This window comes from Dipodomys merriami, unplaced genomic scaffold (assembly GCF_024711535.1).
Source record: "Dipodomys merriami isolate MVZ:Mamm:240054 unplaced genomic scaffold, mDipMer1.0.p SCAF_120, whole genome shotgun sequence".
In the NCBI taxonomy this organism is placed as follows: domain Eukaryota; kingdom Metazoa; phylum Chordata; class Mammalia; order Rodentia; family Heteromyidae; genus Dipodomys; species Dipodomys merriami.
Genome location: NW_027202494.1, coordinates 2,056,595 through 2,083,930, shown reverse-complemented (window position 1 = coordinate 2,083,930; position 27,336 = coordinate 2,056,595). Strand labels below are relative to the sequence as shown.

General features: G+C 48.3%; 1 protein-coding gene across 2 annotated transcripts in view; it reads left to right on the top strand.

The window, feature by feature from the left end:
- The window catches only part of LOC138823539 (cadherin-13), a 711,572-nt gene that overhangs the window by 484,093 nt on the left and 200,143 nt on the right, over positions 1-27,336 (top strand). For both annotated transcript variants that reach the window (XM_070016920.1, XM_070016918.1), the window contains exon 6: positions 17,970-18,114. In XM_070016920.1, the coding sequence (XP_069873021.1) occupies positions 17,970-18,114 (145 nt within the window). The remainder of the gene's footprint in view (positions 1-17,969; positions 18,115-27,336) is intronic.

Here is a 27,336-nt window from a genome sequence, read left to right as displayed (position 1 = left end):
ATGCTAATTTGGGTCAGGCCACCTGGAATCACATCTCTAACGTTGACTCTCTTACAGGGCTTTCTTTGCAGAGTTGGACACAAAGCTCTTGGCAATGTGTAATTTAACAGAATTAATTAGTGGCACAGCAAATTGATCAACTTACAGGCCTGTCACACACCAGTCCCTGGCACTGGAGTTATTCAAATTGGCGTGGATTCCCTGTTAACAGCTGCACAGCCATCTTGCAAAGTGCTGCAGGGTTAGAGGAAGAGATGAGGGGGTCAGAGGGGGGATGGGTGGGGTGGTTTCTCACCGGAAGTGTCACGAAGGGGCGGGGCGGACACCCTATGACACAACAGAAAAAGTAGAACCAGTTTAATTGATTGTTGTTTTATATGACATGATTGAAAAACCAGAGGCCCTGGGTGACCGGCCCACATTTATGGAGCGTGAAGAGTTTTGTAGGGATACAATGATTGAAAAAGAAAAAAGGGTATGGACCAAAGGGAGTGGACTGGGAAAGGAAAGCAACAAGCCACGGAGGTGTATCTTGGCCTCTCTGTGCATCCTTCCTTCCTTCTTCCTCTGGCTATGGGGCAGGACCCTTTCTGGATGAGGTCTTAGCCCTTACAACCCAACCAGATTGGTTAGAGAATGTATTTGTGGCTGGCTATTAGGCAGGAAGCGGGAGGGTGTTACAGCAATACGGTCAGGCTCTATGACAGGCTTTCAGGGAAGGGGCTCCGTTTCTGTGACCTGCCCTGGAGAGAAAGGAAGGAGGAAGAAAGCAGCCGTGCAGAGAAACCTCCACTTCAGAACTTCACAGGGCTGCCTTGACTCCGAGATGGCGATCTGAGCCTGCATGCCACCACCATCATCGTCCTCACAGAAAGGTTTCCTGGCTTGGGAATGGAAGGTGGCGGGACCACCTGTGTGGCAAGGACCTGTGACTTGGGAGGTTGCTCCAGCTAAATGTAGGCATAAAGCGTAAGAAAGCCAAAGAGCAAACCTAGACATGAGAGGAAACCCCAAACCTGCCTTGATTCTGGGTCTGGGATGCAGAGTCTGGAGGGGGCAGCTGCCGCCTGACACAGTGGCCTGAGGACTGGCAGCCCCACCCCAGCTGTTCCACTAGCCAGCGTCCCGGGAAGCCTGCTGTCCTAGGAAACAACGTCTGCTTTGAGCTGTTGGCAAACAAGTTCCTGACTCTAGTAAGAGTGATTCCAAATTCAGTCCAAGGATAACTGGAGGTGGAGCCTGGTGGCGGGACCAGAGCAGGGTGCCCTGCAGGAAACCCAGTGGCTGAGCAGAGCTGGGAGAGGAAGAGACTCGCAGGACAGCTGTAGACGAGAAACTCACTCAGAGAGGCAGTGTCCGTCCCTCGTGTGTGACCCGGATCCTGGGATGATTGACAGCTCAGGAGCAACTACGAAGCAGTACCGAGAGGTACCAGCCCGTACCAAGTAGTACTGAGCAATACCAGCCAGTACTGAACACTATTAGCCAGAACCCAGCAGTACCAAACAGTACCAGCTAGTACCAAGCAGTACTGAGTACTACCAGCCAGTACTGGGTACTACCAGCCAGTACCAAGCAGTATCAAATACTTACCAAACAGTACAGAGTAGAACCAGTCAGTACTGAGCAGTAACAAACAGTACCAGCCAGTATCAAGTAATACTGAGTAGTACCAGCCAGTACCAAGCTGAGGCCCACAGCTACACCTGTGCCTTGTGAATGAGAGCTGTGGATGTCCACAGCCACTCCTCGAGTAGCACCCTCGCCCCGCTCCTTTTGGAAGTGAAAATGACCCAGAAGGCACAAAGAGTGTCCCAGAAGGCTGCCTCTGGGCGCAGATGAATTATCCCTTCTTATTCCTCAACAAGCAAAAACCACTACCCCCTAATCCTAGCTGACTTGTCCTACCAGGATGGTTTGTCCCTTGCTTGATTAATTGATCCTGTTGCTTGTTGGCTCAGCAGATCCTGAGCAGCAGATACATGCGAGGCACGGAGGAGACAGAGGCAAATTTATAAAAACCATGTGTCGAGTGGGGATACAGCAGTACAGCCTTGCAGATAGTGTCCCTGGAGTTACCACAGAGGTCTCTGCCAGGAGCAGGGGTCACCCAGAGGAGATGAGCTCGGGAAGCGCCAAGCAACCAGCAGAGGAGGAACTGTGCAGACTTGATTTCACCCGCGCATTTGATTTTTTTATTTAATTTCTTATTTTTCCCATCGGGTGTGAACTCGGAGCCCGGGCTCTGTCCCTGAACTTTTGTGCTCAAGGCTAGCTCTCTACCATTTTGAGCAGTGCCTTCATTTCTGCAAGCTTCCTTCCGCCCGGGCACCTGCCCTGAGAGCAGCAACCATCTTCTCCTTCCCCGGTGCCTGCAGGGTTTAATTAATCGTGGATATCATATTCATAGCAATGACTCCGAGGCCCTCGGGAGTTAGAACTGCCTCCTGAATTTTCAGAGAAGGATTACAGTTTGTTTAATTTAGTTGGTATTGAGTGTTTATCCTCCAGTTTTAATTCTCTGAGATCTGGTGTCCTCGTGGAATGGACTGTGCTTCATTGAAAAGTATGTTTGCGTCTATTTATCTAAGTTGTTCCTCACAGAGGAGGCTGGTCGGATGCCCCTACTGCCATGCTTCTAGAGAAAGAATGGGAGCCGATGGTTAGCTGGGAGGAGGGGCGTGTGTGTGTGTGTGTGTGTGTGTGTGTGCGCGCGCGCGTGTGCACACACACACGTGCACGCATATGTGCCCAGGACCAACTACAGCTATGGCAGGTATAGAATTAGAACCAAGATCTCCTACTCTCAACCTCTGGTTCAAAAGCAAACAATTAACCAGAGTCTGCCACTTCCCACTTGTTTAGAATATTAGGGGTTTTACTCAGCGTTATTTTTGAGGCAAGCACAGAGTAGAGCCCCCCCAAACCCCGTCTGTGCCCCCGTGACTCTAAGCCTGCCTGTCTCCCCCCATCCTCCCCACACCTCTCCGCCCACTCCCACGTGTTCCATGGTGATGGAAGAATTCACATCTGAAGCGTTCAGTTCCTCCGTGCCGCCTGCCTCTCCCTCCTGACCCGCCGTTTTTAGCTGCTTCATTGAGATAAGACTCACACCACACAGCACACCCAGGTCAGGGGTTCAATTCAGGACTTTTTTGAATACATTCCCAGGTGTGCAAACCACACACACACACACACACACACACACACACACACACACACACACACATCATTAATTTTAGAACATTTTCATCATCTCAAAAGAAACCCAACCCCCAGCATCAGCCATTTCCTCATCTCCCGAGACTTGAAGCAATCGCTATGCTTCTCGTTTACAGACTCAGTGATTCTGAACAATGGTACAATCTGTGGCCTTTTGTGATGAGCTCCAATCACTCGACATTTTCAAAGTTCACCATATCAGAGCACATGTCCATACTTAGTTTTTGTTGGTGTTGTTTACACATTCAGATGTTGATGAATCGCTGAGTATCCTCTGAGCTATCATGAATAGGGCTGCTCTAAAATGCATCACAAGGTCTTGTCTTGTGACAGCTTGTTTGTTCTTTTAGCTAATGCCTCAGAGCAGAATTTTCAGGTGGCACCATAGCGTGCTGAGCTGTTGGAAGAGCTCAGGTTGATCCAGGACAGAATGTTACCGGTGTTAAGTTGCCCCTAAAAAAGAAGCCAAACAAAGAGTGTACAGTTGTCCACAGCTGGCTGAGCGTTCCCACCTCTCATTCTCCCTGCAAACCATCTTCTCCATTTCGCCCATCCTCCGAGGCTCTGACTCAGCTCCTCGGGGCCACAAGCCTGGGCACAGGCTCTTTCCCATCTTCCTTTCCAGAGAAACCATCTCTAAACAGCCCCTCGCCAATCTACAGGGGATCTCGCTATGAATTTTGTTTTCATTTGATCCCAATATATGGTGACTAGAGATGGATTAAATAAATTTTAAGATGTTTTAATTATAAGCCAGGATTTGAATGCATAACTTGAAGCCTAATAGGTACAAAATACATATCTGTTGAATGAATAAATGAGGAGGGAGATAGGGAGAAAAAGGAAGGATGGGAAGAGAGAGGAGGGAATGAATATGAATGATTTTTGTTAGAGAGACCTCAGGTTCTCAAGATTCATTTTCTCCCTGGGTATTTTACTGTTTTCTCTCTTTTTATTGCTCTGAATGGTGTCGAATAAGGGCTGAAAAACTTTCCTGTACAGGACCAGATAATAAATATTTTAAGCCTTGTGAGCCATGCAGACTCTTTCGTAGCTACTCAATTCTGCCGGTCTAACAGAGGCAGCAAATAAGATAAATGAGCAAGTGCTGGGCTTCCAATACTTTATCTACAAAAACAAGCACCAGGCAGGATTTGACCTGTGTGCTATGATTTGCCATTCTCTTCTAGAATGTTTTGATATTTTATACCGTCCCCTTACTATCCTTTCTCCCCACAAATCCTATCCATCCGCCCTCCATCTTCGTTCTCTCTCTCTCCCAAGCCTTAGCTGAACCAATTTAGAAAACTTTCCTTAAACTCAAAAAACAAAGTTAAACACATTCTGCATCATTACAACATCCTAATGTGTCTGCATGTCTTCAGTGGCATTAAAAGACCCTCATAAATCTGCTCATTCTCACTCAAGCCTAGACCCACTTAGGAGTGAAGTCCTTAGCCCCTCTTCTCTTTACAAAACGCCGAAGGAGAATGGGAGAAGATGATGTGAGGTAAATGGATTCTCTCCATTAAAAAAAATGTATAGAGGAGAAAAGAGTTTAAAAAAAATAGAGGGTAAGCTGGGCGCTGGTGGCTCATGTCTATAATCCTATGATCTCAGGAGATCTGAGATCTGAGGATCACGGTTCAAGCCAGCCTGGGCAAGGAAAGCCCATGAAATTCTTAGCTCCAATTATCCACCAGAAAACTGGAAGTGGCACTGTGGCTCAAGTGGTAGAGCACTAGCCTTGAGCTGAAGAGCACAGGGACAGTGCCCAGGCCCAGAGTTCAAGCCCCATAACTGACAAAAAAAATAGAGAGAGGGTAAGAGAAAGAAGCTATCCAAGTAGAAAGCAACAGAAGAACTCAGTGTCAGGGGTCAGGACAGACTCAGTGCAGGGCATGGTTGCCTGCCTCCCAACCCAACTCTGCTGAAGATGGGATTGTTTACTCTTCTCAGTTAGAACTTTACCAGACAACAGTCAACTTGACCAGGCTACAGTTACAACTGACTGCTTAGGGCTCTGTGTGTATGTGTGTGTGTGTGTGTGTGTGTGTGTGTGTGTGTGTGTGTGTGTGTGTGTGTGTGTGTGTGTGTGTGAATGAAAAATCAGAGGAGAGATGCTGAGCTAGGTTTCTAAGATTGGGAAAGAGAAATTTATGTAAGAAATATGAGTCTATTCCTGGACCTTGGATTGCCTCATTTATAAAGTCAAGGACAGATGGGATCACTTTGGTGAGCTGGAATTTGTTTTGAGTTCCACTTGCTTTATTCCCCTTCATTTAAATATGCTTATTAGTAATATGTGTGTCAGAACAAAATCATTTTCTATCAATCATTGCCAAACAATGAATAATCCATTGTAAAATACGTTTGCAGGTTTTGACAGTTATAATAACATCATTGCCCTTAGTTTCTTCCTTTGAGATCGGCAGAATATGCTTTTGCTACATTCTTAATGCATTGCTTTCTGGCTGGGTTCATACACCAGGAATTCTTAAAAGACGGGTGCCCTTTCTTTCCTTCTTTCTTTCCTTTTTTTCTTTCTTCTTTCTTTCTTTTTTTCTTTTCTTCTTTTTTTGTCAGTTGTGGGGCTTGAACTCTGGGCTTGGGCACTGTCCCTGAGCTCGTCAGCTCAAGGCGAGCGCTCTACTACTTGAGCCACAGCGCTACTCCCAGTTTTCTGGTGGTTTCTTGGAGAAAAAAGTCTCACGGACTTGCCTACCCAGCTGGCTTTGAACTGTGATTCTCAGATCTCAGCCTCCTGAGTAGCTAGGGTTATAGGCATGAGCCTCCGGCCCCCAGCTGCCATTTCTTTCTTGCTTACTGATCTGTCCTCTAGAGAGGAAAAGGAGGCTATCTGATGAGATGGAATCCCTTAGCTAGTTCATGGTTTACATGTTACATTTCTTAGCAATGCACTGGGAGACACTGATCTAATGTGTTGGAGGAGCAAGACACAATTTCTTGACCTCATGAGCTTACGTGCTGGTCGGAGTGACAGATGGTGGACAAATGACTTCACAGTCAGACAGTTGTGACCAGAGCCCTGGGAGCAGAGTGGAGATGAGGAGTGACTGGTTTCTGCCATGAGAGACCTCTGCATTTGAGGAGAGAAGTGAAGGGCATGAAGGAGCGGGGCTGGCGGGAGAGGGCACAACATGGCCCCAAGTGCCAGTCAGCTGACAAGCCCCAAAGAACACCAAGGAAAGTGTGGCTCCAATTTTGGGGTGTGGCACCATCAAAGCTGTGTTTGGGGTTCCTGTTGGGGTCCTGTGGGCCACCGTGAGAACTTAGAACACAATTGATCCAAAATGGCTGGAAAGGCAAAGTCCAAGGGCAGTGTTCCAACCGACATCTTAAGAGACGTTGGGAATCTGTAGGGGCAGAAATGTAGAAGGACAATGAGGAGGCGTCCTCACCAGCAGGGTACAAGCTGACGGCTTGGCCAAGGCGGGCATGTGATGACAGGGTTGAGCCCTGGGGATGGTGCCACCCAGATGGAAAGGGGACACTGGAGGGGAGCTAGCAAAGGACCAGCCAACATGCCATACCCAGAGCATGTGGCAAGAGCGGGCACCCCTCCTTCCTGAAATCCCACTGCCGTCAGAAGCACCTTGCAGGACTTCTCACATGAAGGCCATGGTGGGGGACCTTACGCCACGCATCAGTCCCCGCAGGCAGCTCCTGCCACATGGGACGTGGGACTGTGAACAAATTGAACCTGGAGTCCATGTGTCTTTTTCTCACTCACTTCCCAAAACTTCGGTGAGTTGCTCTTCACTTAGCACGTGCCTAGCACGTGCTTTACAACCCTCATTTCTTTCCTGTGCAGTAGGAAGTCCTCTTCCATTGTAAAAAAAAAAAAAAAATGAGGAAACTGAGATTCTAAGAAGACAACTGAATAACTTAAAAAACACAGAGCCGCCAAGAGCTAACCTCGGGATTTAAAGTCCAGTCTCCCTGAATCTAGAGTGCATGCTTGGAATCTCTGCTCTCTCCTCGTTCTCTTATCAGTGAGGTTAAAAAAGTGAAGCTTCAGAGAAGAGTCAGATGTGGATGACAGCCATGGTTCAGAACACGCAGCTGATGAGCCCACATTCCCTGCGACAGCATCCTTTCCAGTGCATCGGCTCTTGCTTCATCTGAGAACGGGAGCGAGGTGAGGTCAGGACAGGCGCTCCAGTGTGCATTCCACTACAGAGGGGCCGTCTCTTAGGCAGTGTTCACTTGTTTCTCATTGGTCACAAACAGAGGTTTGACAGCTGCTTAACACCCACCAACAGTGATGAACGGAAGTCAAGCTGTGGTCACTGTATAAATAAGTTAGGATTTTAAAAATAAATGTGATTGATTATTAACTCAAGAATTAACACATGACTCTTAGAGACAATCACAGACAAGAGAAACAAGAAAAAAAATCACCTGCAATAAAACCATTTAACAATCTTTTTCCTGGTACGGGGTTTGAATTCGGGACCTTTCTTGCTCAGGTCTGTCAGTCTACTACTTGAACCACATCTCCAGTCTGGCATTTTGCTGGTTATTTTAGAGATGGAATCTCATGGACTTTTCAACCTAGTTTGAATTCAAACTGCAATCTTCCATGTCTCAGCTTCCTGAGTAGCTAGAATTACAGGCTTGAGCCACCAATGTCTGGGTTTTTGTGGCTTTTTTTTAACAGAATCTTAATAGCATAATGTCTATATTTCCTAAATTGTATTATATCATATTTACTATGTTTCTGTTCCTTTTTACCTCATACATATTGCACTCCATGTATTCATTAGTATTAATAGTATACCATTACTATATTTTTACATTCTCCAAAGCTTTTCTGCAATGCAGATTCCATAGTTCATTTCATCTTAGAGCATTTTGGTATTTACAGTTTTTCCTATTTTTAATCAAAATTGATATAAGTATACATGTTCACATACATACATATACATGTGTACACACACACACATACACACAGTGAAAGAGCTAAATGTCTGCAAATAAAACTCTCCAGTATTGACAAACTACAGGAGAACGTTTTCATATCAGTAACAGATAAGAATGTGTTTGCTCCCAAGTTTTCTGAGCACAATTTTCTTTTTTCTAATTAGACAGTTTTGTAACAACAAAGATATTCTAGCTTTACTTTTATAGTAGTATTTGCTTTATTGCTTTGCTAATGATTATTCTTTCCCTGTTGATTCTTTTTGATGGTCCTGAAGGTTGATCTCAGGACAGATGCTCTACCACTTGAACTTTGCATCCATCCCTGTTCGCTTTGACTAGTCTTCAAATAGGGCCTCACAGTTACGCCTGGCAGCCTGAGCTGAGATCTTTCTATTTAGGCTTCCTGCATAGCTTGTATAACAGGTACTTGGTGTGACTATTGAGATGAAGTCTTTCAAGCTTTCTGCCCAGGCTGGCCTAACAATGATTCTCCTGATCTCTGCTTCCCAAGTATCTGCATTAGAGATGTGAGCCACTGTACCCAGTTCCCTGTTGATTTTTAAGCAGGTTTTGGCATAGTAAACATAAGACTGTGCTTTAAATGATACAGACACGTTCCTCTGCAGATTTCAGACCATTCATCTTAACGTGCAGATCCTGGCGGCTCATACCTATAATCCTAACTGCTAGGGAGGTTGAGGCAGGGATAGTGGCACCGTGAGGTGTCTACAGGTGTGAGGGTTGGGAAGCCCCTTCTCAACCAGTACCTGTATGCACCGTGCACACCTGTCATCCTTGCTTCTTGGAAAGAAGAAATGGGTGGAGCTCAATGCGGGCTCACACCCCAAGAGGAAGGGAGACCTCCATCTCAACATGATAACCAGAGCAGAACAAAAGCACTTGGCAATAAATCACTTGTCTAGCAAATCCAAGGCCTTGAGTTCAAACCCCATCCCACCGCACACAAAAAGAATCATGTTTGAGTGTTTATCATTAATTTGCATGGTTAGCTATTCCTTTTCATGGGATTAAGAAAGGACTTCCCCATCAATATCTTAAAGATTCAGTGGATTTTTATCCTCCTAATACTTTAATCTACCTGGGATTCATTAGGCTATACTTTAAGTAGATCTACCTGAATTTTTAGAGAACATCATATTTGATAATAAAAAAAAAATTTTGATTTTTTTAAAATGCCTTTACATCTGTAAGCTAGAAACAATCATAGCAGAAAATATTGCCATTACTTTGATTCCTTTGGAATTTCACATTGAAAGAGGGAGGGGGCCAGTGAAAATAAATCCCCACTAATCGTCTCCTTATAGCTTTGTTTTCAAAAGTATTCTATTTCTCTCTTTGCATAAAAGTCTCCTTAACCCTTGTACATCCCCTTAATGGATCTGCTATAATTCCATCATCTGCAAATCCTATAAACTCTACTCAAGCCAATTAAATTTTCTGGCCTGTGTCCCCTCTGGAGGCCGAGGGCATTCGCTGGGACTTTCACCCCAAGCTGCTTTAAATAAAATTATTATGAATATCTGCATAGATTTCTTCCACATCATTAAAATTATTTCAAAAGCTAAAGAGCAAAATGCTCCCATAGTCCACCGTGGCTGTGAGCATGCACACACAGGAAGAAAATAGGCTGGCGTTACTGAGAAAGAAAAAAAAAAAGATACTTTGAAAGTGAAATCTTCAAAATGACAAGGAGACATGGAGCAGATGAGGCTTCTCCAAAAGCATTTAATCGTAGGGAGACCTTTCCTGGGTCACCTGACATATACAAAACTTTCCTCAGTCCTGTGGTCCTTGTAAGCGTGGGCCGGGGAATTAGACCAGCTATGTAAAGGAGGGGAGATGAATTTCACAAAAGGTGAAAACAAATGTTCTTTACTGTGTTCCAAGAGCCACTAAAGAATCACTTGAAAGGCAAGTTTGCGGGGTCACAGAGAAAGCTCTGGGTCCCCGTAGCAGGGAAGTGATTTCAAGAGAATAATGGCTGATCTGTGGGAATCGGAGGGAGGATATTGCAGCCACAGGGGCAAATATCTGAAGAAAGATCTGTGGGATGCAAATGCTTACTGAGCTTGTGGAGCCTCCTGACCCCATCCAGCCACTCCGTGGGAATCGTGACCTTGAGGAGTGACCTTGCTTGTGGTGTCCATGCCCAGCAGGTGCAAGCCGAGGCCCCTACTAGCTCCTCTGGGCTAACAAACTTGTGTTTAGAGTCCCTATGTGCCGGAAAGTGTTTGTCTTTCCTAACACAGGAAAGAGAGGTTCTAGGTACTACTTGCTCCATGGGTGCTCTGAGACCACGAATGCTGCTTCCTCAGTAAGGTCAGCTGACCTAGGGACTCAGGTCACCTAGGATGGCATTGGTTTGCAACTATTTTTTTGGTGCAATTTTCAAAGTAGCTACTGCCATCCCCTCAAAAGCATTCTTCCTGGGACAGAAATTGATGTGGCCATGATATCGTATATTCCTACTGCTAAATTACCACACACACAGTGACTCTAAGCAACTCAGGTTCATCTTCTTGCCGTTCTGGAGGCTTAGCATCCTGCCTGGTTTGCACAGAGGGTTAAATCTAGGTGTCCACAGAACTGCAGGGATTTCTGGAGGCCCTGGGAGGCCGTCCCTTCCGTACCTTCCGTCCCTTTCTGGCTCTGGAGGTTGCCCGTACTCCTTGGCTTGTGTCCCCTCCTCCATCTCCCAAGCCAGCGTAGGCAGGGCAAGTCCATCTTACTTCCCATCACTCTCTTTCCTTCTGTCTTAAAGACACAGAGGTTCCACGGACTCCGGGTCCACTCAGATAATCCAGGCCAATCTGTGAGCTGATCTGCTCTACCAAGTAATCCAGCCCTGTCCACAGATACCACGGATTAGGATATGAAAATCTTTATGAGTGAATAAATGGTATAAGAAGAGAATCAAGAGATCTGAATTACTCCTAATCCCTTTAAAGCAGAAGCAAAAACAAAAGGGGAACAGTTTCTAGAGTACGCGTGTTAGTATACGGCATGGATGATGCTCAGGGCTCACCAGGGTAGAGGAAATCTGGAGGCAGACTCCTGACAGCAAATCCACCGTTCTTTCAGTGATCAATGTGAATGTCTTTGTTGTTGAAGAGTTGTTTCATGTTCGTGAAATACTAGAAGAGAAGAGGTTGAGAATTACAGCCAGAAACTCAACTCAAATGTCTGTCAATACTTACTTCGTTCAAGGCTCTAAATTAGCTGAGCCGCGTGAGATTCTGCTCTTACCCTCAAGTTATTTATGGTCTAAGGAGACTATAAACATATTGTCACTTATGCAAAATACTCCGGTTCTACCAAAGGAATGCACAGTAAATAAACGGATCAGACAATTAAGTATGTCATGACTCCAGTACCAAAAAAAGTGGGAGTAGTTTGTCACCTTGATAGGACGCGCTGAGATTAGTCTGACCTAGGCTGACCATTTTCTTACTTATCCTGACAAGCATCGCATTGGTGGCAGAAAAGATCATTTTCTAAAAATCTTCCAGTCTCTCAGATAGAAAAGCGAAAAGAAAGAGAATAAAAGCCTCTTGGGTTTATTCCCACAGATCCTGCAAAGAATATTTACCTGTCTAAGTGGTGAACGTTTTTTTGAGGTTCTCGAGACATACATCTAAAGTCCTTTCCAGGAGAATTGTGCTGCGCAGAGATTTCAGAGCGAAACTGAGTTCTGGCCACGGTACCTCTCACAGCTTGTCTGTCTAGGACCATGTGCTGGGGTCTGACTTCTCGCATGTACTGTAAGGCTATATGTGACTCATACACATGCGTGTACACACACCTTCACATGCATACACACACAAACGTGCATGCGCATGCATGCCCATGTGTACACACCTTCGCACGCCGAAAGTCACTCTGTCTGCACTGGAGTTGTGTTTTACCTGGACACACCTGTGTGTATCCTGCAGTGCAGTGCCCGTGGCGGACGTCAGTGGCCATTCTGTATTTGTGCAGTCATAAGGCTCTGTAGTGAGAGATGTGTAACGAGACCCACTTTTGCCTGAGACTTTGAAGCTTGTTCTCGAGCAGAACTTCCTGAAGCAGCAGTGAATTACAACATGCAAGCCCGTCCTCCCACCCGAGTGAGGGAATGTGGACAGAAAACATTGGTGTGGGTAGAAGAGATCTTATTGTTTGGGGGCAGCACTTGGATTTGAACCCAGGGCCTCCCCTTTGCTAGGCAGGTGATCTACCACTAAGCCATTGCCCCACCCCAGCCCTTTTACCTGCAGTCATTGTTCATGTTGATCTCCTGTTATTGCCTCTGCTAGCCTCAGATTTTGAGCCTCCTCCCTACTACTTCGCGTGTAGCTGGGATTACAGATTTGCACCACCATGCCTGGCTTATTGATTGGTAACTTTGTGCGCATACTGACTTTGAACCCCAGTCTTCCAGATCTTCATCTCCCAAATAACTGGAATTACAGGCATGAACAACCACCACACCTGGCATGGGTAGCAGACATCTTTTTCTCTCCACAGGAATGACTGGTTTTCTTTGTGTTGTAAAGTTGTAGGTACCGTATGTTCTTCATTTTCTGTGATCTAAAAACCAATGACTGAAATGCATGCTGGGGGAAGCGCATGTTTCTGCACTGTAGACTGACCTCTAGCCTCTGAGCGAGCAGGGTTCCGATGTGTGTCACTGGTCAATGTGTGTCACTAGGCCCTTCTTGCCTCGAATACCTAATTAGACACAAGAGGCGGGGACCACCGTTGGTCACTAGAGTCTTCGGAGCCGCGCCCAGTTGTGGCCACTTGCTGCAGTTCCTGCGTATCACATCTCCTTCTTCCCTGGCCCGTCGGCCACAGAGGAGAGCTCCGCACGTGAGAGGAGGAGGGGGGCAGAAAGGGCGGCGCAGGGCGCTGGCCCCCATCTCTTTGAGAAGGTGCTCCATATCTCTCTGCCCCTGGCTGCCTGTTTCTCGTCTCGAGGTGGGCGTCTACGAAGCAGCCTCTGGATACAGACACGAAAAAGAGGCATTGGAAACTTCCCTCTGTGTGTGCCTATCTTGCTTTGTTTCTGAGCCTCAAACACAAGCACGAGACTCAGTCCTGCGATTCACAGGAGACAAGCATTGTTCCAGACTTTGCAAACCATGGGTTTGTGTATGTTGGGGGGTGGGATGGGGGTTTCAATGAGGAAGCGAGAAGGAAGGTGAGAGCATCACTGTCCATTGGTTTTCTGCCCGGGAAGATGGCCCCTTTGGAGCGTAAGAGCCTCACATCAGAAAGCTGGCATTTCCTCTGTGCGTTCTGACTTTCATCAGAGAGCAGCTAGGAACAATGCCCTGGGATCGGTGGGCAAGGCCCTGCTCACCGACTTCTCCATGTGTATCCATGTGCTCGATTTTCAGCCACAGTCTTAGTATGCCTTCAAGAGGCCAGATGGACTGCTCAGGAAACCACCGGCTTCCCCTTGGCTGTTCCACTCAACCAACTGTCCTTCCCTCTGTGGGGAGCTAGCAGGATACCCTTTCCCTTCCTCGTGTCTGCCTCCCCCAGCAGTTCACAGGAAGAAAGCCCTCCCTCCCCACTGGGCTCAGATTCTTGTAACTCCAAACAGCTCCATTTGGCGATGAGCTGTGCCCTCACGTTTCGACTGACGCTGACACCACTCCCCATCTCTAAAATAACACGAAGTTTACTCTGCCCCAGGGCATTGGCATTTGCCATCTATCTTGTCTTTTCCTATGCAATCTCTGCAGTAATGGAAATGAGCTCCATCCATGTTGTCTAACACGGTACCCACTAGCCACGTGTGTTCACTGGGCACGGGGGACAAGCTTGTTTTGACTGGAGAACCAAATTTCTCCATTCTTGCTGAATCTCAATTTCTGTAGCCACATGTGGCTAGAGGCTTCAGTAGTGGACCGGAAGCTTGTTTCTCAGACACGGAAGTGAGTGTGTTTGTGTTATCTTCCTCTGGTCTTCGCTGCCTGTCCACACTGCATGATCTGGCTTTCCTCGTCATCATCTGCCTGGTAATCAGCATAGGTCTTTGAACTAAGAGGTGTCCAAAGAAATCTGATGAGGTTGTCTTTAAAATGAGGAGCCTTCCATTAACCAGTACTTTGCTCCTTCAGAAACTATTCCAAATTTTTGGTTTCTATTTGTATTGTTGTCTGTAAAAATGAATATAATAATCATCATCATCTGAGCTAGATGTCACTGTCTCACACCTATAATCCTAGCTACTCAGGAGGCTGAGATCTAAGAATTGCCATTCAAAGCCGATCTAGGCAGCAATGTTCCTGAGACTCATCTCCATTTAGCCACCAACAAAACTGGAAGTGGAGTTGTGGCTCATGTGATAGAGCTCTAGCCTTGAGTGAAAAAGCTAAAAGACAACACCCAGGTCCTGAGTTCAAGCCCTAGTACTAACACACACACACACACACACACACACACACACACACACACACACACACACACACACACACACACACACACATCTAAGAACCAAATCTGACTAGTCCTACCAAATAAAACACCATCAAGTTGTCTGCTTAGATGATTGGTTTTCTGAGATTCACTGCAATATTTTGCCTTTTCCCTGAGCAGTTTTATCCCATTGTCTGTCTTTCTGTGGCGTGAAGTTTCTGGAATCCACCCTTCCCAGTTTCAATGTGTCTATATATTTTGAAAATGTGCATTTTGATTATCTGTTCTACCTGTGGCTTATGATACTGGACAGATCTTGAATAGAGAAGCTTAAGATTCAAACTCAAGATACTCGGTATCTTTAGACGTAGGCTTTTTTGGTTGAATTAAAGTCAAATCCTGGGCTGTTTGAGAGAACAAAAAGCCAGGCTTTTGTTATTTCAAGACATAGCCCCCAAAGCTTCATTTCATTGATTTTTTTCTTTGCAAGCAACATTTTATGCTAGTTTAAAAAAAAAAGCATTAAAAAAATAAAATAAAAGCGCCTCCTCTGTCAGATCTCCTTGGGGCATGGATAGTAAGAGGTTGGCCTTGGGAATTTTTTTCTTAGATAAGACATTCTTGCATTCTTTTATCTACTTCAGAGATCAAGTATAGATAGATAGATGATAGATAGATAGATAGAGAGATAGATAGATAGATAGATAGATAGATAGATAGATAGATAGATAGATAGATAGATAGATAGATAGATGTGCACATGTGTGATTGATAGTGAATAAGCTTGCACATGTGCATCCAAAAATGTACAAGTAAAAGAAAGGATGGGGTAATGTTAAAGAAGGCGTGGAAGGCAGTCCCTTTCTCCACGCTCTCCTGGCTTCAGTTTGCTTAGGTCCTGCAGAGTCTGTGTTCGTGCACTGTGTGTGTCTAAGCAGGTGGCTCGTTTGATCGACAGCTTGACTAGGGATTGGTAAAGCACACTTCTGCGTGTCTGTGAGGGTGTTTCCAAAGAGGACTGAGCGGGGAAGGCCTGCCGTGAATGTGGGTGCCATGCCATTAGCTTAGGGGTTCTGATGGAACAAGAGAAGGAGGCAGAAGCCGACCGAGGCCTCGGCCTGCTGCACCCCACCTTTCCTGGTGACTGACACCATGAGCCAACGTGAATCTCTCCTCCTGTCCATCTCTGCTCAGAGCCATGGTCAGTGTTCAAGCCTGTACTGCTAGCTAGGGGGAGGTAGAGATAAGGATTGCAGTTGGAGTTTCTCAGACTCCATCTCAGCCGAGGTCTGGGGGCGACGGGGAGGTGCCCGTTATTTCAGATCGTGGGGAGGCACACTGGCTGGAAACAGTGTTCACATCCATCGGCCACAGCGACCTGAGGAAAGGTGAATGAGAACGCTGCCGCCCAGGCCAGCCTTGACACGAAGCAAGCCTCTTCCTCAGAAATAGCCAGTGCCAAAGGGTCCTGAGGTGTGGCCCAGTGGGTAGAAGCCCTGCCTCATCCGCCAGAGGCCCCAGTTCAGTCTGCACTACTGCCCAAGCACAAAAACAAAGAAATAGCCTGGCTCCAAAGTTTTGTCACATCAACAGCCCAGTGACGTGCATACTATTTTGCATGTCTTCACTCACCGGTCGAAGAAGATCTTTGGCTGTTTATGGAATGGCCACAGTCTAACACGCCCCTGGCCAGCACCTCACGCTGGACATTGACTTAGTATGGCTGCCAGACTTCACGCTGCAGTGGGTACTTTGGACCCTGCAGTGCATCTCAAGGAGGACCGGGGAGCTGGCCTGTGGGGCGGAGCACACGAGCAATGAATTCCCACATGCTGTTTCCAGAAGGACTGCGGTCCCATCGGTCAGGAAGGGCTGGAGGCATTGCTCTCTGCCTCAAGAGTGTCCGCCTTCCTCTTCCTAGTTCAGGCTAATTCTGACCATGGTGTGCACGACAGTTCTCAGGACTGATAATCCTGATCTCCGGTTCTCGGCAGTTAACAACCTTCCCCAGCTCCACGCTAGACTCCACCGCTTCACAAAGGTGAATCTCTGCTGTCCACCCCCTCCCCTGTATCAGGGCCCATGGGCAAGGGTGAGGTTCCATGATGCCTGAGTGGACACTGGCTGGCTAACTGGTTATTGGCTTCCTCATGGTGGGTGTTTTTATTCACCCCAGTTCACGAATGAGAAAACCGGGAGACGGGGAATCTTGCTCAAGGTCACGCAGCTATGACCTGGCCCTGGGGCTCCACTGTGTGCTCCTGGGCTGGCTGGGGTACCCGCCCCTCCCTCCCCAACCCTTGCCCCCCAGGGGTGCCGTGGCTGTCTCTCACAGATGTGAGATGGCTGAGCTTCCTTTTAACAGGTCATGGTAGAATGCTTTGTTTCTCATACAGACCATACAGCCCACGTTTGGTTGCAGTTGTACCGTCTTTCTTTTGGTTGATCTGATGTTTTGGTGGCGCTTAGGATTGAACACAGTACCTCCTTCCTCTTCCCAAGGCAGTTCTATGGTTTTGGGGTAGAATCTGGCCCTTGAGACCAGGACTGGCCTTTCACCTTTACCCTACTTACACCTCTGCAGATACAGATGTGGACACTCAACCTTTTGGTTGAGATGGGGCTCTTGGTAGCTTTTCGCCTGGGCTGACCTCTGTCCTCCTAATCTCTGCCTCGAAAATAGCTGGGATTACAGGCATCAGCCACCTTGCCCAGCCTGGGTTTTCATTTTGTTGTTGTTGCTGCTGCTGCTTTTTTAAATGCTATCTCCTCCATTGAGGTCTGAAAGTAGATTTCTCTGGAGTGTTCCATGGGATCATGAAATCCACGAATAAATAGCTCATTAACAACGGCCATGTAAGCGGGAATCATGGAGCTGCATCCAGACTCCTAAAGTGCCTGGGAAAGGCCATCCACAAATACTTCCTGACCCGGGTTTCTTCTCAGCAACACTAAACCCTCAGGCCTCCATTAATGGGCTTAGTTCATATCTGCGTAGCCAATTATTTTTATTAGTGTAGCATTCCTTTTAAAGGATCATGATGTTGGACAAACAGAAGCAATGTAAGCACATTTTCTCAGTTGTGGCTGGGGGATTTTTGTGGGTTGTTTTGTTGTTGTTGTTTTTTTAACTTTGCAGCTTTGATCAATTAGTTGTAACAGTCCTAAGGGAGAAATCTCACATGAGCTGATCTATGCCTCTGATTCTGGAATGCAGAGTTTCTTTTCTCCCCGGGACGAACCTATGAAAGCAAAGTGGGCTTATGAAATTGCTGACCTAACCTACTGCCTTGGGGGAACCTGATTTCAGTGTGCGTGGTGATTTAACGCCTTCCTTCTCCTTCCCCTCCCCCATCTCTTCACCCGGATAGCTGTTCGTGGAGACCATCGATGTCAATGGCAAATCCCTCGAAGGCCCGGTGCCCCTGGAAGTCATCATAATCGATCAGAATGACAACAGACCAGTCTTCCGAGAAGGCCCTTACATCGGTCACGTCATGGAGGGCTCGCCCACAGGTATGTCCGGCTGGCTTGCCGTCGGTGTCAGGCCCAAGTGGTCCCCTGTGACCTGTGGCATCCTTGATGTCGTGATGTTGCTCCAAATTGTTAGCTGCCTCCATGGGGACGTGTGATTTCTTTTTTCTGGATAGACACTAACGCTGAAAGATGACACTCATTGCATGCCAGGGGACACCTGGGTCTACCAAAGTGTCTTCCCTGATCTCTGGGGTTGATACTCACAGGGCACCCACAGCCTCGTCTCTGAGACTCTCTTGATAGATGCATGTAAATCTCTCACATTCCCCCTAAGAGCCCAGAGTTGACGAGAACTAGAAACTCCTCAGTGATTTCTTTTTATAATTGCCTTTTCCTAAGAACGATCTTGGTGAGACAGATCGCGCCTTTTCCCCTTCCCTGAGAAGGTGTTTGTGGAGAAAGTGTTGGTCTTCAGTCAGCACACACAAGTAGACATTGTCTCTGCGTCTCTGGAAGTGCATGTTGCTACCGTTCTGGTGACCACTCCAGCGTACTGCAGAGTTCTTTGCTCTCTTTCCTCCGTGTTTCACTTGTCAGGAAAGGTTTGAAAACTTAGAGCTCCCATTTGGGCTCAGAATACACTCATTAAAGCCTCCGTGGGCCAGCAGCGGAAGCTGACCCTGAGTATAATGCTTAAGAAAGCGAAGAACAAAGGAGAAAAATCCTAGTTATATTAGACTTTGATTCAAAGCTTTCAGACGCAATTGAGTGAAAAGACGCCATATTATTTTCTCACTAGGGCTGGGTCTGATTGTGCCTGAGAAATGAGTAAAAGAGTCATTCAGCAGACCAGAAAGGAGACGGGAGCCCAGGGCCCACCTTGCCGGTGTTCCCTCTTTGCTGAATTGATGGGATAGCATCAATGGTGTGTAGATACAGGAGGCTCTGGAAGCGTTGCCATGGTAACCTTCCCAGACTACCAGGTGAATAATTCTATGCAAGCTGTCTAAAATTTCTTTTCAGTTTCCCAGAGCTGGGTTTCTGTGCCCTTCCTAAGGTCCAGGAGGAAGGGGGACCCTCTCCCTGCCCAGCTTGGAATGAGCCTGGGCACAAATGAGGGTGAATTTGCTGTGTTGTGCTGGAAGGTGATTGGAGGAGAGTAGCGAAGACAGGCCTGGAGAAGTAGAGCTGGGGCAGCAAAGATGAGGTAGAACACATCAGAGCTGACCAGCCACATGGTACCTCTTGGTGGAGAGGGGGCTTCTGGGGAGAGAGGCTCTGGAGCTAGGATTTGGTGTTTACAGAAATCTACTTAAGCCAGTTGAACAGGTCATGAAGGACAACGAAGGCTATCCAAGTATCCAGAGTTGGAGCAGAGCAGGCACCTCCTGCTTTCCTGCTGTGGCCCTCTGGCTCTGTGCTTGAGTGACTGGAGCATGCACGTACTGTCCGTGTAAGCAGCAACAGCACACCAGGCGCCGGGCATATGCACAAGTCTTTACACACTGTATATGTGTGTGCGATGAGGTCCAGTTTTCCTTCCACTGGGTCCCTCCTTGGAGTTTAGAAAAGAGTTTCCAATTTCATTGCTTTCCACACACACACACACACACACACACACACACACACACACACACACACACACACACACACACACACACACACACACACACACACACACACACACACACACACACACACACACACACACACACACACGTCATACTTCCAGAGAAAAATAGACTCCTTCATGCCTTTGAATTTCTTAAAGCATAAAGCTACTCAGTTAGGGGTAAACACAGCTCCAGGAAAACATAAATCTACTCAGAGCTCTATTTAGGATTGGTCTTATCCCTTAAAATGCATAAAGGCTGCCGCTGGCAACGCAGACTTCGGCCTGACTCATTGTTTGCTTTTCTGGCACCCTGTAACTGTACAGCGAGCACTGAAATGGAATTGGTCAGATTTGGGGGAGGAGGGTCAAGAACGTGGAACATTTTGCAGAAGAACTCTTCGAGGAAAACAGTTCGCTTACTTAGCATTGTGCAAGGGAGCTGTAGGGAAGACAGACTCAAGGGCATGAAAGGGACAGTGGGAATCTGATGGCATCATACTTAAGTCTAGCCTCCTCCTCAGCTGCTGAAACCCTGTTCATTATTCCAAAAACCCTGGCCAGCTGCAACCATTAACCCCCACACACACACACACCCTGTTTCCATCACGCACCATGTCTGTGGCTGAGTCCTGTGTGGTGCCGACATTGTCCAGCGCCTGTTTTACTGGAAGAGACATTCACCTGGGAAAGAATTTAATGTGTTCCAGTTCCCAACTGGAGTAGAGGGTTGGACGTGTAACCTGAGATATCAACCTTTGCTCGGGTGTACTTTGCACTGGTGCACAAACCTTGGGGATGCAGTTAGTCACCAGAATTAATCCTGCTCCTACCGTGTACCCCTGAAGCTTTAGATTGTACCACACCATTTCCTCCTCCGGGCTTTCCTACCATGAGGGGCAGCCACCACAATCACCATGTTGTGGATGGTAAAACTATACCTGAACAGGGTGTGGGAACTTGCCCTCATTGCCCAGTTGGCAGAGGAGCACAACTGAGGTCCTTGTCTCTGGATTCCGGGCACAGGGTCTTTCCACCTTGCAGATCTAGTGGTGTGGAGCTCTATCAGATGAGCGCATCTATTGGGACCTCTCATACCATGGACATCTTGATCCCGGCCATCACCCACATCCCCTTTTTCCAAACCCACATCTCAGAGCACCTCACCGCACCCCGAGTTCAGACGGACCCCCAACTTGGTTTAAAACTCGTTACCATCTCAAAACGCTTTCCCATTGTGGCACAAGGGACCCCCACATTTTCATTTTACACCATACCCCCACAAATGATGGCCCTATCTGATGCTCTGTCTAGTTTCTGAACATAGTAAGAGCTTGGGCAAGTTGTAGGGCCTTCTAGAAGCCTCCATTGCCTTGTCTCTACGTTGGGGGCGGGGGATGTGGTCACAGCTGCGCGTCCTACTGAGCGTCTGTGTGGGGATTAAATAAGGCTGCGCTTCACCCAGAGCCAGTGCATAACAAATGTTCAGGAGACGCCGGCGTACCGTTAATACCGCAATTATTCTTTCTACTCTGGCATCCTACCCTTTAGCAAAGGTAAAGCACAGAAACACACAGGGTGTGAAGGAGAATTCATCTCCCTACAACGCAAGCATCGCTGTCGTGTCCCGCTGCACCGGGATGTCCTCAGCGCACATTCATCACGGAGGAAGGTCACCTGTGTTTGTCTGCGTGCAGACGGGCCGTTCCCAGCGGCTGGCGCCGCACTCTGGGTGTTGTTTGCAGGAATCATTCCTGGATGAAGGCAGATCGACAGAAATTAATGGTCTTGGAACTCTGCGGACCATGAGCTCCTTTGGCTGAGTCCCTGCGTTGATTTATGGGGCCTAGGCCCGGGCTCTGGCTGCCCCGTGGGCCAGTTGGGTATTTTCTGAGTTCCCACAACATGCCAGGCATCCCCAGGGCACCAGCTCTCAAGTGTTTTGCCACCCATGCTCCGGGCACTTTGATGAAGAGCCAGCCGTGAACAGTCCTTGGCTTCCCTGGGTGGGACTCTAATGAGGACAGTCGTGTGGTTTACCTGGCAAGTGCGAGGACCCCCAGGAGGAGGGGGATGGGGAGAGAGGGCCGGACGGGCCGTCAGCGAACCCCTCTCCAGCTACCAGGGTGGGCCTGGAGGGAAACGCTACCAAAGGACATTAAACACACCACGAAAATCACCCCAGCCTGGGGGCAAGGTAGCTGAGACCTGGGTCCCCCAAACCTGAAGAGGAGCTGGCTTCCTGCACACTCAGCCGGCTGTGCACACGGGCTGCCTTCCAACAAGACGCTTCGGCTCCAGTCCTCCTCCCGGCCTGGCCTACCCTGCCCGGCAGCCGGGCAGCGGGGAGAGCGGCCCCCACCGTGAGAGACGGAAACAGGCAGACAGGCAACGCAAAGACAGAAAGATGTCGGTGACATTTCAGCTTCTCACACAGGCAGGATGCCGCGCACTGAGGCTGGCCACCAAGGTCACCTCCTCTTTGTCATCCTCTCCTCGAGAGTCTAAGGGCCCACCCTCCCTCTCTTCTGCTTCTCTGTCCTGGGTTTCTCCCCGCCAGTATTTTTTTTCCGCGTGTCCCCTCTAGGTGGCACTGTTCTGAGCTCCCAAAGCACTGCAGTGAGCAGGGCCCAGAGTTCCTTCCCTCTCTCCTGATACTCATAGCCCTGCACGGGGAAAGAAGGCCAGGAATAAAGAAGACCTGGAATACTAACCTCAGGAGGGGAATCTCCTGTCCAGCAAAAGAGGCCCTCAGGATATGGATGTTAACAGGATCACCTGTTAACCTTCCAGACGCAACGTCTTTAATTTTTAAACAAATACAACCAGGCCAGACAGAAGGGAGAAGCATTGGTTGAGTGGTCTTTGGGACAAACAGGCCTATGAAGAGCTCAGCTTGGCTTGGCAGTGGCTGCTTTCCATCATGTCTTGAGATGAGTAAAGATAGATGTGACGTTTGATAGTTGTGTCTGGCACTGAGCTCAGGCAGCATGCTTGGTCTGGGATGCAGCCCAGTGGCAAGCCCCTGTCTGCTTCTAGTTGATGTGACCTCCCACCCACTCACCGTTCAAATTTTCTTTACTAGCACTTTCAAACTTTTAAACTACAATCTATCTCTTCTGTCCTTAGTGGACCCAGCAGATCCGTGGCTTCTAGGGTATTGGGCAGGCAGCCACTTTGTTGTTGTTTTCTTCAGTATGAGTTAGGAAATCAAAGAATTTGGCCTGAGTATGGTAGCTCACACCTGTAATCCCAACTACTTGGGAGGCAGAGTAGCAGGATCGCCAGTCTGAGGCCAGCCCAGACCCAAAGCATGAGACACTCTCTAAAAAGTAACTACAAGCAAAAACAAAGAGGTGGGCCAAGCGGTAGAGTTTCTCACCCTGGTACCACCAAACAAAAAAGAGATGGATAAAATAACTCATTGTTTTTAAGCTTTTTATAAGTGCAAGGAAGTATAGTTACGCCGAACCTCCCCATCCAAAGATGGGTACAGTTGTCATGTCAACGAGCCTCGTTCTCTTGGGATTCTCACAGAGAAGCAGGTACACACATGCAGAAGTGGCACCCCACCTGCTTGTCTGAGAATCGCAACCCGCACTGCACTGGCCCTAGAAATGCTTTCCAGAATCAATAGGCATCGAACCACATCGCTGTTGCGAACGCCTGCTGTCTGGGTCTACCACCATCTAGTTCACCAGTCCCCTATTGATCAAAGTTGTTTGCACATCTCTGCACTTGTAATCAATTCTGCTGGGTATTGTTCATCCTTTCCCACTTGATGGTGATTTATTTAAGAGAAATTCACACCCATAGGCTTACCCAGACCAAAGCTGTGCCTTATTATGTTTGGATTCAGGTTTGAGGGGCACTTGTATCCAGAGGGTTTTGTTTTATAGTTCACCTAAGCTCATGCATTGGGCTGCCATATCTCGTCTTGGCACAGATGAACGTACAGATTGGTGTGTATGTGTTTCTCTGGTTTAGACTCAATAGCTTGTGTTGTTGTGTCACCAAGTTCTCGATGTGGAAGGAAGCGCCCACAGTCATTTGTGCTGACCCACCTCCAGCCGCTGCTGGAAAGGAGGCCGTGCAGTGTGGCCGGGGAAGGGCATCATCACCGGGCTGCAGAGTGTTGGCCTGGCCTTAGGAAGGGTATGAATCAGTGACGGATGGTATGTGTCACTTAACAGTACAATGAAAGGGTTGCATAATTCGAGCAGAGACCATTCCCCAAAGGGGAAATTGCAGTCGTGAATGCCGTGGACAGGGCTGTGTGAGCTTCTTTGAACTTCATAGCTCTTGCCGCTATCTGATCAGAGAAGAATAGATATTGGGGAACTAGTCAGTGCTGCCCTGCAGATCTTGTTTTCCAACTTACTTCTCTTTCTTCCTTCCTTCTTCCTCCCTCCCTCCCTCCCTTCCTTCCTGCCTTCCTTCCTTCCCAAGACTGGGACTTGAACTTGGTATCTGATGTTTTTGCTGGTGGTCTAGCACTCTACCAGGCCTCCAACCTTTCCATATTTTGAAGCCTGACTTTCCTAGTTGAAGGCTGTGTCTGCCTGAGGGTTGGCCTCCCAGATTTACCAAGGGAGCGTCCTCCAGCTCCCCCACCCTCCCCAGGACGGAGCTCCACCGCAGGGTCCCCAAGCCGCAGCACTCCTTCCCTTTGCGGCCTTGCTCCTCCAGACTGCAGGTTTGATTTCATCAGGGAATCATCACCACAATTGATATAAAGTATTTCCATCATCCCAGATAGAAACTCTGCAGCCGGGAGACACGGGTTCTCATTCTCCACAGCCTCACCATCCTTAAAAAAAACCCTCAATTCTACTTGCTGTCTGTCTGGACAGTTCACACACAAAGATTTGTACAATGTATGGCCTTTGATGGGGGGGCATGCTCTACTCACCCCCATTGTGTGTCACTGTTGCTAAAGATAAGGTTCATTTTTAGTTTAATAAACCTGCTCTTGCCACCGAAGATGCTGCATTTGCCTGGTGGATACACACCATCTTTTGTCAAGATTAGCCTTGAATTATGCAGATGCTGAGTTATTGGAGATAGTGGGAATGTGACACCCCCTGCTTACCTGGCAGTGTGTATGAGAAGTACAGGAGGCAACAGACACAGCCTCAGGGCGCACGGATTCCTCACAAACGGCAGCGTCTCCTGTTTCTGTTTGTTCAATTGTTTTCTATCAGATCGGTTCCTTATTGCTATTAATATGTCTCTCACACCAAGGATTCCCAGCTATGAAAATTCCAACTGATTAAATAAGAAATTACCCCTCGTGTTGCCAGAGGGCCCTGCTCACTGCGTGATTCCAAAGAGCTATTCTTCTTTTGAGATCTCATTGAGATGGAAGCCTGTCCATGACTCAAGCTTGACACTCTTAAGAACTCGCCACAGACTAAGTCCTTGTTCTTGGTCTACCAGAGTCCATGTCTTTGACAGTAGTGTTGAACCTAGCAGTGGGCTTTCGTGAAAGGCGTTTCATCCTGTGATCACACCTGTGTGTACGTGAATGAACTTCAGTCGCCCTCTACCCTCCAACGCTCTCTGCTGTGGGTTCCTGCCCACATCCGACAAACTAGCCATGTCTGCTGTCTCCACAAGTCGGCCATCGGTGTTATCTTCAAGGAGACCCCAGGGTGGTTGCCCTCACGCTCATTATCCCAGCTCACCCTCCCAACGGCGCTGCTAGGTTACCGCCATGTTCCCAGCGAGGACACAGAGGCCCCTTGAATAAGATGCATGGTCCGAAGAGGAGTCAAGTATTGGCTCTGCCTACCCCTCCACTCATTTTCCTTCAAGGACACTGCGTTTCCTGTCCGGGTGAGGATTCATTGCTTTTTAGTATGCCTGCTTTTCCGCCACCATAAAACTTATTTACCCTTATTCACTGGTTTCTAATGGAAGCGTCAGTGTGGTTTCCTAGACAAAGCTGTGCATCTAAATAGGAAATGTGGATTTGATTGTGTGTGGGGGATGCAAGAAACAAAGCCACAGAAACCTCAGCATGGTTCTGGTCAAGTGTGAAAGATCAGGCCTGACCAGGGGGGGAGATTTCTTCTTAGCCTGAGACAGTGCAGCCATGCTGGGTCTTAATTGCAAATTAAAGGGTAAGGTCAAACTACATTTTCAAAAGGGCAAACATCACCACAAGAAAAATTTCTAAAATTAGAAAAGCTGTAACCAGGGGCCCAGAGATTCCATTTATCTGCTAAAATATCACTCAAGGATGCGTTCTCCGGCATGGGTCTCGCCAGCAATTAGGACGGCAGAGCCTCCTTCGCTCGGATTGCCTCCTGCGTGCACTAGGACAACTTGCCGCTTGGCATTTCTGCAAATCTTTGGACCTCTCCACGTTGCTACAAGACATTGCCAGGGCCCTGGGCATCAAATCTGTCTGTGCCCAAGGAAGGGGAACTTGGGAAAGGGTCATGTGAGCACCTCTCGGGAGGAACACGTCCTTAGCAGCTCTCCCACCAACAAGATCTGGTGTGGTCCCTCACAGCTGCACGCCAGCCCCATAGAAGCATTGCTGCAAGTGAGCACAGCACTGTGCATGTGCATGCATGCATGCATACATGCGTGTGTGTGTGTGTGTGCATGTGTGTGTGTGTGTGTGTGTGCGTGTGTGTGTGTGTGTGGAGGGAAGGGTCAGAGGGCCAATCTGGGATCAGCCAGTGACTGGACCTCACCACATACCCAAAGGTTCAGGGCTGTTAATGAAGGCAAACCCAGCATTCCCCAGTTTATTATGAGCTGGAGAACCCCTTGGGAGGAAGCGTGTCCTTGAAGTGGCCGCCTGCAGGGAACAGAACGAGGGCGGTCTCTTCCCTGCTCAGCTGTGAGGCTCAGGATGGAGTGGGCCTGTTCGGCCCTCAGAAGACACCACAGCAGAGGCTGGGCGGGCAGCGCGGTCCGGGGGCTGCGTGTGCAGGAGGCTGGATGCCGCTACTTCCCCTGGGCCTTGAGAGTGGATCCTCAGCGGACACCCGGACAGGGGTGCTGCTGTTCCCCACCCCAGAACGGAGACCTGTGCCTGAAGTGGGGGGGGGAGCCCCAGAGCCCGACAGTGGGCGCCAGAGGGGGCTCGAGGCTGACCTTGCACCTTCTGGGTCTGAGCATCTGCACCGAAGCAGAGACTCTTCCAACAGCTTGCGGACAGAGGCTGGGAGAAACCGACTTCACCCCACTCCCTCCACACCCGCTCCCCCGCTCTCGCTATCAGGAATGGACCCTCCAGCAAGCTGGAAATCCAGAAAAGCTGACCTGTAGCTCTAGGCTGAGTCTGGAGGCCCGAGAACCAGAGCTGATGCAGTCATTGGTTTTTTGTCTCATGACCAAAAGGATGTTTGGGTTCAGGTCCAAAGGCTGGAAAAAGACTAGGCCAGGCAGGGAAGTGGCACACGGTCACCCCAGCTCAGCTGTCCCTACTGCTCAAGCTTTCACCTGATTGGAGGAGGCCCACCGGCTCCAGGGAGGGCAGTGTGTAGAGAATCAAAGCTTCGTGTCATCTAGAAACCCTCTCAGGGACACACCCAGCATGCCCTCTGCGTAGACGTCCAGGCTCCCTGTCGCCCGGTCAAGTTGACTTGTACCATTCATCATCACACCATCTGGGGCAAGGTTTGGGCCCG